Here is an 11,252-nt window from a genome sequence, read left to right as displayed (position 1 = left end):
ACTGGCAAGTGAGCTAACGAGCTTGCTAAGTGAGTGTTGGCTAGATGTTAATTTTAGATTTATTTTGTAATTTAGAAAGCAGCAAACAGCACAGTGCCACATTGATCTTCTGTTGTAATCACTAGCTTCAAAGTTGTTTTATATCATTGAATTGTTCATTTGGGGAGGATTTAGACATGTTTGTTATAAGGGTTTTACTGTTGTAGGAGTCTCTTCGGTTCCTAACTTTGCTGATCAATACTACAGCAAAAAGACTGCACGCCTCTCGTTGGCTGTGCGCTCTTACGCGTCACCATCTGTCATTCAGCTGCAGCGCTTCATGTATACTTCTTTTCCCCGGTTTCCTCCCATTGTAGAAACAGCTGTAGACTGTGAACCGTGGAGTAAGGGTCTGACACGGATTAACTGGATACCGGCTTGGAGTCGGGGTGGGCATCAATCAACCAAAAAAAAACGAAAAATTGCAAGGAAGCAGTTCTTTATTATTTTTTTTTAAAAAACAATAATTTATATTTCTTCAAGCTTCTTCTAAGTTGGACTGTATTCTTGATCAGCCATGACGAACCTGAGTTTATACATTCTGCATTTGTTACTGATGCTGGAGTGCAGCTGGGGCAAATTCAGGTCGGAGGAACTTGGTGAAGCCGTGCGTCCAGATGCCGATGTGTCATCGGCTGAAGAGCGGCGCGTCTTTACGCACGAAAGCGCAAACCGGGATATGGTCTCAATCAACATGTTCAAAGTGTACGAGAAGTACAGTAAAGAGTCGCACAGCCAGAGAGACGGAAACACTGTGAGAAGTTTTAAAGCTGTCCCGAGTGAGTGACCACATGAATTTATTTTAACGTGAACAAAATGAAAAAAAATATGTAGGCTAATGTATGTTCTGAGTCTACATGTCTATACGTTATATCTACTCTCTGACTTAGAAACTTAACTTAAAAACTGAAGTTAAAACCATTTTATATTCAGAAAACGCCTTTCCTTTTTTATGCTACCATATAAATAAAAAAATAATAAATAGCTTTTACGTTTTCATTTTACCTGTCCGTGATTGACGTCCTAGATTTGTGTGCTTTGTTTATCATCCAAACCCCATTTCACTTCTCTCATTGGATTTGTTTTTGTTGCACGATTTGCACGTTTACAAGCTGCAGACAAAAGTTAGTTTGCAATAAACTTGAAAAAAGTTTCAATCCTTTGCACCAACTACTGGCTAAAGGATGATCTGATCCTAATTATTTCATCAGTGGGATGTCCTAAACATCCTAAGCACAGGTGTTTTGTCAATCACACTGCAGCCTTCACACCCCTTCGGGCTAAAACATGGTCAACTCTATGCTCCATCAGTCTTGTGATTTACTGAACTGGGAGATTTTTTTTTAAAGTGTCAAACACCTATAGTTCCCCAGTAGCTGTAACAGCCTACGTGTAAGACAAGAGCCTATTATCGCACTCAGACTGGCTGCGCAGCAAAAAGCCTCAGAGGAGCTTTTTCTCCTATAAGCATTTCCATATGTCTACAATAGACCTACTGGACTGATCCAGTGTTTGTCTTTCAGGCTGTGGTGGAAGTGTGGGAGACAAAGTTCAACTTCAAGAGTACAGAGCAACCTAGAATGAGGTTTTTGGTCATGCACGAGGCAAGCACTTGATCGTGGCAGCGCTTAATATTTTCCACGTTGCTTCTTGTGTGTGATGTGTTGAGAAACACAGCGAGATGTGTAGGATGCTGTTATTCATGTCGGTCACACACCCGCCAGAGTGAGATGAGAGAGGAGAGGAAAGAAGAGAGGGGATGACGGTTCAAGGCAGCAATTTGATCACTTTAGTCATCTTCTTTGTTCATTTCAGAGACAGCTTCTCCCTCTGGGCCTCAGTATCTGTTTAATAAAACATCTGTACATTGTTTGTGAATAGGTTCATAAAACCAATTAGAAAGGTTGTAAAAAAGCATGGAAGAAAAGAGGAAAATAAGTTTTCTTTTCTCAGTTTCTGAGACTTTTACTCATCATCTTTCTCACTCTTCTTTTATTTTATTTTCAAATTCACCAGGGGTTTTGCATGGCAAAGAAGTTTTTCAGTTCAACTTCTCCTCTATCCAAAATTCAGAGGTCATCCTCTTGGCCTCCTTTCACTTCCTTTACAAGCGTCCTCGCCATCACCAGCGACTGTGGCGTTTCCGAAGGCCTCGCCACCCATTCAGCACCTTCCAGCCTTCCCAGCCTCCCTCCCCACAGCTCCTCTTCCATGGATCGTCTCCTAACTCAGCTTTTGCAACACCGCTGGGAAACATAACTCTGGCTCCTTTCAAGAAAGGCTCTTGGCAAACAAGGGATGTAACGGCAGTAGTAAAACACGCCAGGGATATCAAGGAGCTTGTGGTTAAGGTGGAGTTTGATATGGGGTTTGAGTCCGCTCGGATACAGCAAAGGAGCCTTCACGGACAAGAGCAGCTCTCCCCGGCCAACCTGCCCTATATTTTAGTATATGCCTATGATCAAGCTATAGATGAGCCGAACAGTGTGGCTGTGTCACTTCAGCGGTATGGACCCTTCCCTGTTGGGGACGATGCATCCACCTCTCCCTCAGCCCCCAGGATCCGGAGGGAGCTTCAACTCCAGATCCAAACCAACGACATCCCAGAGGTCCAGTTCAACCCTTTGAAGACTCATGAGCTGTGGCAGAACACATATTTCCCAGCCAAAGCCAAGGCAGCGGTCAAGTCTGGAAGGAAGCAGGGCCAGGAGAGCAGTGAGGGCCTGGGTAAGCCCCAGGTGCTGAGTTTTGATGAGAGGACGATGAAGAAGGCGAGGAGGAGACAGTGGAGTGAGCCAAGGGTTTGTTCCAGGAGGTACCTCAGGGTGGACTTTGCTGATATCGGCTGGAGTGAGTGGGTTTTAGCGCCAAAGTCATTCGATGCCTACTACTGCGCCGGAACATGTGGATTCCCCATCCCTAAAGTGAGAAACTTTTACTACCGGATCAAGGTCGAATTTAGATTAAAAAACACAGCTCATTACTCCCACTGCTGCCCTCACTGCATGCACGCATTTGTACATATGCAGTATTTGCCAATAGGAATTAAATCTACTATAACTGCAAAAAAAAAAAAAAAGCAGCTAGATACAGTATTTTCATTTCATAGAAAAGCCCTGTTTTTACAAATTTAAACAAAGAGATATACAGTGTTGTTACTGTCATCCATCTTGTTTCATGCACACAGTGACTGACGTGGACAGGACAACCATATGATTTGATTGAAATTTTCAACTACATATTCATTAAGAACTAAAAAGCTAAGACATACATTTAATGTAAACTTGTAAAGTAAACGGTAGACACAGGGGACCTTAGAAACATTAAAAGGACACAACAGAAAATGCTGAATTATAGTTGAGTTGTAGGTTTTTTAGCAGTTTCACTTATGCACCTCATGCAAATATTTATGAGCTATTTTCAGGCAAAGATTTCTGCCTGTTTTATCAGTTCTCATCAGTTTTGTGTTCAGCTGTTTTAACAATAATCCCCTTTGCCATCATGTGTTTCCTCAGGTTGTGCGACCTTCTAATCACGCCACCATCCAGAGCATAGTCAGAGCTGTGGGAATTGTCCCCGGCGTTCCCGAACCGTGTTGTGTTCCTGACAAGATGAGTCCTCTCAGTGTACTTTTCCTCGACCCAAACAGGAATATGGTGTTAAAGGTTTACCCTGGCATGTCCGTGGATACATGTGCTTGTCGATAGGGCTGGAGCCACTAGACCTGCAACCAATGCAGATGAAAAACGGTGAAGTGGACGTTAATGTAGACTCAGCACATAGAAGGAGGTCTTGTTTCACATAAAAGTGCTTGACACACGATAAGGACAGCTCAAAGTAAACTGCACCAGCAGTTGCTCTAGGTCTTGTGTCTCTCCTCTGACTTCTTGGAAAGTAGTGTCTGTCTTGATTCAACACTTACTCTGCTTTGCTCCTGGTTTGAAACCCATTTCTTACATTTTTCCTCACCTGGGCCAACTTCATTGTTTTTTCTGGCTTTATCTAAAATCATTGTATAGAAGTGCTCTCATACCAGTCCGTTTATGTGCTATCTTAAAGTCTCTAAGTGTTGACTTTTTGGACACTGGCAACACACAAACGTCCCCGTAGACACCTCTTCACCTCTGTCCATCGTTCCTTTTCGGCACAGATGCACACATGGAGACGTCCATCTGTTCTCATACTGACTCCATTTTCTCTCTGTCTGAGTCTGCACATTAGCTAAGTGACTCAGGAGCATTCACGGCACATAACACATTCACATCCTACCAACTCAACTCCCCTCTTGTCCTGTAAATACTGATCAATGCAAATGAAGTGGCACTTAGGCGAGGGGGAAACTTTGTTTTCATATCAGCAAGGAGAGGTAATGTCTTTATTTCAATAATCATTTGTTCATATCTTGTATATAATGAGTGCATTTTTTTGAAAGGAGCGTTGACACAGTGAGGAACAATTGGTGCGCTGCTGCTGCCACCTGCTGTACATGTTGGAAAACTAAAGTACTTCCTGCTGCTATTCAGTATTTCCCCTAAATACATAAATACTGCGTAGCCAAACATGACATGTACAGTACAGACATGTACACTTTGTAATGACAGTAGATTTCTATTGTAACTAAAAAGGGATATCTGTGTATCCACTCCTATAATCCATATGGCATAAGTGTAATTAAATATTAGTATGACATTTGTTCTAATGAGACATAGATATAATGTATGCTTGATATATAAATAAACAGAATTGTACATACAGTCAAATATACTTGTTGACTGTTGGGGTTTTATAAATGTATATAAACCAAATATGATGTGTACATTTGACTAACACACTGTGAAAAAAACTGTAAATCAACGCCACATACGTTTTAGCCAACATTACAATTGGTCCGTACAAAATGAAATCATTGTTAATATAATTTGGTGTAAAATAGATTCATATCAAAACAGATGTCTACAAACTTCAACATCAACATTTAGTTACTGAAAATCACAAGCCGGGGGATGGATAAAAAAATGTCATTAGGTAATGAAAATAAGTTGTCGCATGTAATGTATACATCTACATTTAATTAAAAACAATTAGTGATTGTACAGGAAGGAGACTGGGGATGAAGGCCACCAAGACACCTACGACTCCTCCAAAGGAGTTAAAAGTGTTAAAAGTTTGGAGGTGCGCTGAGATTGGAGAAACTTTTGGAGAAGCTTTTTCCTTGGTTCTTTACCACTTGAAGCTTTGTGGGTACGTGGTACAAGGGCCAGTGTTAGCCGGTGCCTAGAGTTTGTCCGAAGACATGTGGGAGATGTTGAAGTCAACTCAAAGAAAGTTATTTTGTGATGCGATGAGACCAAAAACTTGAGCTTTATGGTGATCAGGCTAAATGCTTGATTGCTGAAGAAATTGGACGCATTATATTTGCTGTCAACATACACTTAGTCTGGTACATTTCACCCAGCACACTGAGGCAGAAAGTTGTCCATCCTATGGACTGGCAGACACAAGCAGAGCAACATAGTATTGTTCACTTGCAACTGGTAGCTCATTTTAGATATGGGCAATATTAGACTTTAAATGATTTAAAGATGAATGATTCTACAACATACAAGATTAGTAAATAATCAGCTCAATTAAACACACAAGGATAAAATATACATACACACTGAGATTATTAATTAATTGGTGCTGAAAGTTCTGATGGATCTTTCATTTGCTAAACCTAGGGCCTCTTAACTTGAGTGATTACAGCTGTTGGCGTCTCTGTGCCAACATGCTTGGTCGGACTGACCAACACACAGTACAATGGGAAAGTCCAGTGAGCTCAGAGCAGATCTGAGAAGAAAACCAGGAGGTTTATACAAGTTAGGAATGACTCTTGGAGCCTTTGTTAAACTGTGCCTGTGGACCTGAATTACGTCTAAATTTTTAGGCATAATTTTAAAGGGTCAGCTACAGTATATGGACAAGCGCGGGTGTTCCAACAGGACAATGACTTCAAACACAAAGCAAAGCTGGTTGTGGAATGGATAAACCAGGTGTCTGGAGTCCTGAGCTCAACCAATTTGAAAATATTTAGACGGTGCTTATAAGTCTGGTCTGTGCCACAAAACCAACAAATTTTACCAAGCTCCACCAATTCTGCCAAACCAAAAGTTAAGTGGTTAAATATCCAAACAGAGTTTGACCAGAAGCTTGTTCATGGCCACCAAAAGAGTCTGCTAGGGATAAAAGCAATGTTCACATTCTTGCCTATAAGAACATCAAGCAAGTCCAGTTGTCATTGAATAGCATCTTTGGGACAACAATAACCTGGACTATGATTCTCTACAGATGTGTTTGCAGTTTGTCATTTTGCCCTACGTAGCTGGAAAATAGCTGTTTAAAAGAATATTAACGTGCTTAAGTAATGAGTTCAAATGTCAGAAATTGGCCTAACTAGTATTTAAAAGCCTTTCAAAACTAACAAGAAAGAAAATCTTGCGGCACACTTGGATACTTCTGAAGTGAGAGAAGAAAACGTTTGAAATATATCAACAACACACTGGTAGTTTGGCCACTTCAACAATGTTTTAACAACTTTGTTCAATTAAAGTTTAAGAAGATATTTTTTCTCAACCCAGTAATGAAAAGTGTTTGTTTTCATCGTGTTTGCCCACATTATTTACTTTATGGATGCCAGCAGATTTTGTCATAGCCTTTCATGACCAACAGAAATGAGCTCTTAAACACATGAAGGGGCTAAAATGAAAGCATTTATATGAAACCCAGCATGAACTAAGTACAAAGTGACTGCATGGGTGAAAGACAGACCTTCCAAGATAGGCCGGACACAGGCCAACGTCCCGAGACACATTGGCTTGTGGTTTGGGTTCAAACCACTACAGAAAAAGAGGGTAGATTCCCACTCTACCATCATCCACGGTGGAGCTGCAGTGGTGAAGCCTGTCACCATCATGGTTTTCTACTTTCTACTTGGCAGTGGTGTGAAATAACCTCTGCTCTGATTAAATGATGACATTCATTCAAAATGGATGACTTGATCACATTTTAGTACATAAAACAAGAGTGTGATCGCCAATGTAAAGTGAATGAATCAAAGAAAAAACCTGATCGACAAATACAGTCTTTAGCAATATGACGTTGGTAAACGATGCAATGTCCTGTTCTGTTTTCTAAAGAAGAGTTTTTTTTTTTTTCCACGCTTGCCTCAACAGTTTCACCCTCAATCTGGGAAAAGTCATTTAGTTGAAATGTCTCCTTGTCAGTAACCTCGCAGTTTCCAGTGTCTTCCTCATTATCGCTGTCAAGTGTTTACAGAGTATTCATTAGCAGCCAGCCCGCAAATGATAACACAGCTTAAAAGGAGGCATCACTGACAGTGATAAGCATGGCCAAGCTACTATTTTGGTTGACACAAGTCCCCCTGTTTACTATAGGAGCATGGGAGCGGACATTAGGACTGTGGTCCTTGCATGGGGGATCGCCATTTTTGAACCTTGTCACCGCAAAGTCTGTTTTCAAGCTGCGAAGGAGGTAAAGTTTGTGCCAGCTCGGTGGCTTAGAAAAGATCTCGTCTGAAAATGCGGATGTCCAGAGCATTTGTGTTCCAAGTGTGTTTGAGTCTGGTCCTTTCGATTGGCTCCTGCACATGTAAACCTCTCAACAATGACATCCAAAGTGAGGACCCTGAGGGATTCCAAGCTGAGCTGTCAGACTACCTTCTAGAGGAGGAACACACAGACCTAAGGACAGAGAACCTACTGGGAACAATGAAGGAGGGATTTTTGCGGAAACTCAACCTGTCGGATGTCCCTCAGGAGCACAGAAAGATCTACCCTCCTCAGTTTATGATGGAGCTGTACAACAAGTACGCCTCAGACAACTTGGCAATCCCTCAGTCTGATGTCATACGAAGCTTCACTGTCCAAGGTACACAAACAGGGATTAACTTGACAAGAAAGTAGTAAGATCTTTTTCTATCTAGCTGCTGTGGTTTAACCTGTGAGCTTTCCCACTTTCACATTCCACAGTTTTAAAGATCGGATACTCATTTCTTCCAATCTGCTAATTCTCAGTGTGACACATTTATGTAGCTGGTAAATATCATCTACTGTATGTTTGAAATTGTAGCAGTCTTTCCCTCTTTTCCAGCTACAGAAAATGCTTTAGTAGTTGGTCTGTTCAGTTTGGTTTTGTCTTGTTTAGGTTATGTATTTGAGAATTCTTTACCATATAGAAAACATTTTATTCTCAACCCCTTTGTGTTTGTGACACCATGAAAACCTGTATCGCTATGATAAATATATATTTTATTTTTGTAGCAAAGCATCCCAATGTATTTCTTTCACTAGTCATTGTTGGTTCCAAAGAATTACAGTAAATGCCCAACTCTTTCTACTCTGTGCTAAACCAAAATGAGACTTCAGCAAATACAGTAGTACTAAATGTGACGTTAAACGTTTTTTATGAATATTATAAGATCTGCTTTTCATCAGTTTTTTTATGTGTTTGACACAAGTTTTGGCATTGCTTAGTGACAGCGGGACTTTATTGTGGAAAATTGCCATAAGACTTAGCATAGTTGTATCAAGTCTTCTGAAAAACCTTTATTCATTCAGTGGTGTGTTTGTTCTCCATCATACAATTATTGTCACTAGCTGTTTCTGTTTCACGGGTCCAGTTGTGGGGAGTTGTGTGACCCAGCACTCCACATGTTACTCTGTGAATCATTCACAACATAAAATAAATAAGATGTCCAAATATACAGTAGTAGCATGTTAAGGACGGGACGAACAGCCAACGACAGCTGTTTTCTTTTTAGTAACTGGGCCTACACTTTTTTACCAAATGACCATGCAGGGTAAAGCCTTCCTAGATAGAGGAAATCACAGCTACTGTTTCAGATAAATAGTCTTACCTCTTTCTTTTCAACAGATATCACTCTTTCTGAAACAAATGGGACAAAGTCAAAGTACAGGCTGCACTTCAACATCAGCATCCCCAGCCATGAGAAGATTTCCAGTGCTGAACTACAGCTCTTTTTCTTCCTGGATTCCAGGTCAAGGGTCACTTCGCACAGTATCAAGACCACAGTCAAAGTCTACGAGGTGGATTTCAGTGATTTACATTCTATGACCCAACTGTTGGTTGGCAAAGAGCTGACAGGCTCGCAGAGCACGTGGGAGAAATTTGAAGTGACCACAGCTGTTCAGAGCTGGAGCAAGTCAACCAATGGAGCCGCTGTTTTTGATGTAGTTGTGGATCAGAAGGACTGTGGAGTTCCTGATAGCAGGAAGGAAGGAGCCGACTGCTCAAATTTGAGCGTGTCTGTTGGAGATAACACTTCAGCAGCTTTAATCGTCTTCTCAGATGACCTTGGTAACAGAAGATGGGAGTCAAAGGAGGAACTAAGAGAAATGATCTTTCATGAAGAGGATAGCATCTTACACTCCGGCGTTGACTGGCACAGAGACGAGCAGCTTTCAAATGAGATCCTGGAGGCTCAGCATCTACGAAGAGAGAAAAGAAAGGCAGAGAGGGAATATTGCCGGCGGACCTCACTCAAAGTCAACTTTAAAGACATCGGCTGGGACAGCTGGATCGTGGCGCCTCCCGAATACGATGCCTTTGAATGTCGAGGCTTTTGTTACCACCCATTGACGGACGAAACAACCCCATCCAAACACGCCCTCATCCAGACACTGATCAACATCAGGGACCCCAAAAGGGCCAACATGGCATGCTGTGTCCCCATCAAGCTGGACCCCATCACCGTCATGTATAAGGAGAACGGGCGAATCACCATAAGATACCTATATGAAGAGATGAAGGTGGCGGAGTGCGGCTGCAGGTAGTCGGAGACAGTCAGTTGTGCTCTGGTGGAATTGAGGTGATGAATCCACTGCTGCATTTTATTCAGATCAGCCTGATGATTGCAGGACGCCCCCCATTCATCTGCATGTAGTGTAAGGACAAAAGCACGTCAAAATGGAAACATGGACACCTGCAAGACTTTCTTTATCACAGTATCCTAGTATAGTGATCGATTATAGTAAAGATCAAATGCAGGTCAGGTGATGCGGAAAATGAAACTCACTGTATTTAGTGTGTATTCGAGTTAAACGTTCATAGTTTATGCTAGTGCTTTAAATACGTCGGAAACTCAGACACAGTATAAATTCTTTAGAGTGGCAGTAGAGTAGTGGTAACAGTAGATCCACAGTTATACCTCGTTGTGTGTTTTTCCGTGTACACATCTATGCTGCAATTTATTTTATTAAGAACCTATTGTACTGTATTATCTTTTCTAAAAAAAAAAATGTTTAGCATTTTTTTATATCAATACAACTCGGCAGACACAACGAAAGAAAACAGATGCCTTTAAATTGTGTATTTAATACTGGTTACATGTACATAACACTTGAACTTCTATCTATCTATTCAAACAGTATTATCACATTTTGCAAATATAGTAAATATGTATAAACCTAAGACCTTTATGTTTATGTGAATCCATGGCTAATGGGATTTTGTAAAAAAAAAAAAAAAAAAAAGGTTCAGTGGCATAAAGGGCTAAAATATGTTTTTTTGCTCAACTCAAATGTGATGACAAATGTAAATGTGTACATTACTAATGTGATTTGTTTATAGTATTATATATTGTATTAAGTACTGTAGTAGTCTAGAAGTTGTTGCCTTATCTACAATAAAGTCAGCTTCCTTCTCTGTACAGAGCTGCTCTAAACTCTCCAATCATATTTACTGTATGATTCATGATGTTACTGAGGCCTTTCTAATCTATATAAAATATAGATCAGCTCATCATTCTATACATTTACTGGCTTTTAAATGGCAAATGTCCTAATATGTTGCTACCACCTACACATACAAATCGTTTTTTTTGTCTAAAATTAACCCTCATTTGAAATTTACTATAGGTGAGACGTGTAAGAACCACATTTTATTGCAGTCTAAAGTGCTGTTCTAGAGGCCGGGAGGGTAAACACTGTACAGAGTGTATAGTACACTCAGTGGAAGCAGATTTAACACTTTCACGCTGAATATGTCACTAAAAGTAATTCTTTGAAATATTAAAACCTCCAGGTTTATATTTTTTACCTCGTGTTGATGCGCGCTTGGATTTTGAATTATACACTGCCTGGTCACAACAAGTCACCTCTTGGATTTAACTTAGCCAACAGACATTTCAGTGCACT

General features: G+C 40.7%; 2 protein-coding genes across 3 annotated transcripts; both read left to right on the top strand.

Annotated features, from left to right (window-relative positions):
• The first annotated feature begins 333 nt into the window (after positions 1 to 333).
• gdf10b (growth differentiation factor 10b) lies at positions 334 to 4,793 on the top strand. Its single transcript, XM_067487717.1, has 3 exons — positions 334 to 818; positions 2,056 to 2,963; positions 3,555 to 4,793. The coding sequence occupies exons 1-3, from the start codon at positions 557 to 559 to the stop codon at positions 3,744 to 3,746; spliced, it is 1,362 nt and encodes a 453-aa protein (XP_067343818.1). The 5' UTR covers positions 334 to 556; the 3' UTR covers positions 3,747 to 4,793.
• Positions 4,794 to 4,936: 143 nt separating this feature from the next.
• Positions 4,937 to 10,678, top strand: gdf2 (growth differentiation factor 2). Of its 2 annotated transcripts, XM_067487719.1 has the most exons (3): positions 4,937 to 7,574; positions 7,631 to 7,965; positions 8,971 to 10,678. In XM_067487719.1, the coding sequence occupies exons 1-3, from the start codon at positions 7,477 to 7,479 to the stop codon at positions 9,888 to 9,890; spliced, it is 1,353 nt and encodes a 450-aa protein (XP_067343820.1). In that variant the 5' UTR covers positions 4,937 to 7,476; the 3' UTR covers positions 9,891 to 10,678. The 2 variants fall into 2 exon arrangements, with proteins under 2 accessions (XP_067343820.1, XP_067343819.1); XM_067487718.1 differs by having other exon boundaries at positions 7,473 to 7,965.
• Positions 10,679 to 11,252: the final 574 nt, after the last annotated feature.

Source organism: Channa argus, chromosome 20 (assembly GCF_033026475.1).
Source record: "Channa argus isolate prfri chromosome 20, Channa argus male v1.0, whole genome shotgun sequence".
NCBI classification, from domain to species: domain Eukaryota; kingdom Metazoa; phylum Chordata; class Actinopteri; order Anabantiformes; family Channidae; genus Channa; species Channa argus.
The sequence above is the reverse complement of the archived record's forward strand: the minus strand, read 5'-3'. Positions and strand labels throughout refer to the sequence as shown.

What these genes read in the sequence shown, in the direction of transcription:
- gdf10b (XM_067487717.1), top strand. Translation starts at nt 557, where the DNA reads ATGACGAACCTGAGTTTATACATTCTGCATTTGTTACTGATGCTGGAG. An exon ending in AAGTTTTAAAGCTGTCCCGA is followed by an intron (nt 819 to 2,055) that starts GTGAGTGACCAC and finishes CAAATTCACCAG; the next exon opens with GGGTTTTGCATGGCAAAGAA. An exon ending in GTGGATTCCCCATCCCTAAA is followed by an intron (nt 2,964 to 3,554) that starts GTGAGAAACTTT and finishes GTGTTTCCTCAG; the next exon opens with GTTGTGCGACCTTCTAATCA.
- gdf2 (XM_067487719.1), top strand. Translation starts at nt 7,477, where the DNA reads ATGGGAGCGGACATTAGGACTGTGGTCCTTGCATGGGGGATCGCCATT. An exon ending in CAAGCTGCGAAGGAGGTAAA is followed by an intron (nt 7,575 to 7,630) that starts GTTTGTGCCAGC and finishes GCGGATGTCCAG; the next exon opens with AGCATTTGTGTTCCAAGTGT. An exon ending in ACGAAGCTTCACTGTCCAAG is followed by an intron (nt 7,966 to 8,970) that starts GTACACAAACAG and finishes TCTTTTCAACAG; the next exon opens with ATATCACTCTTTCTGAAACA.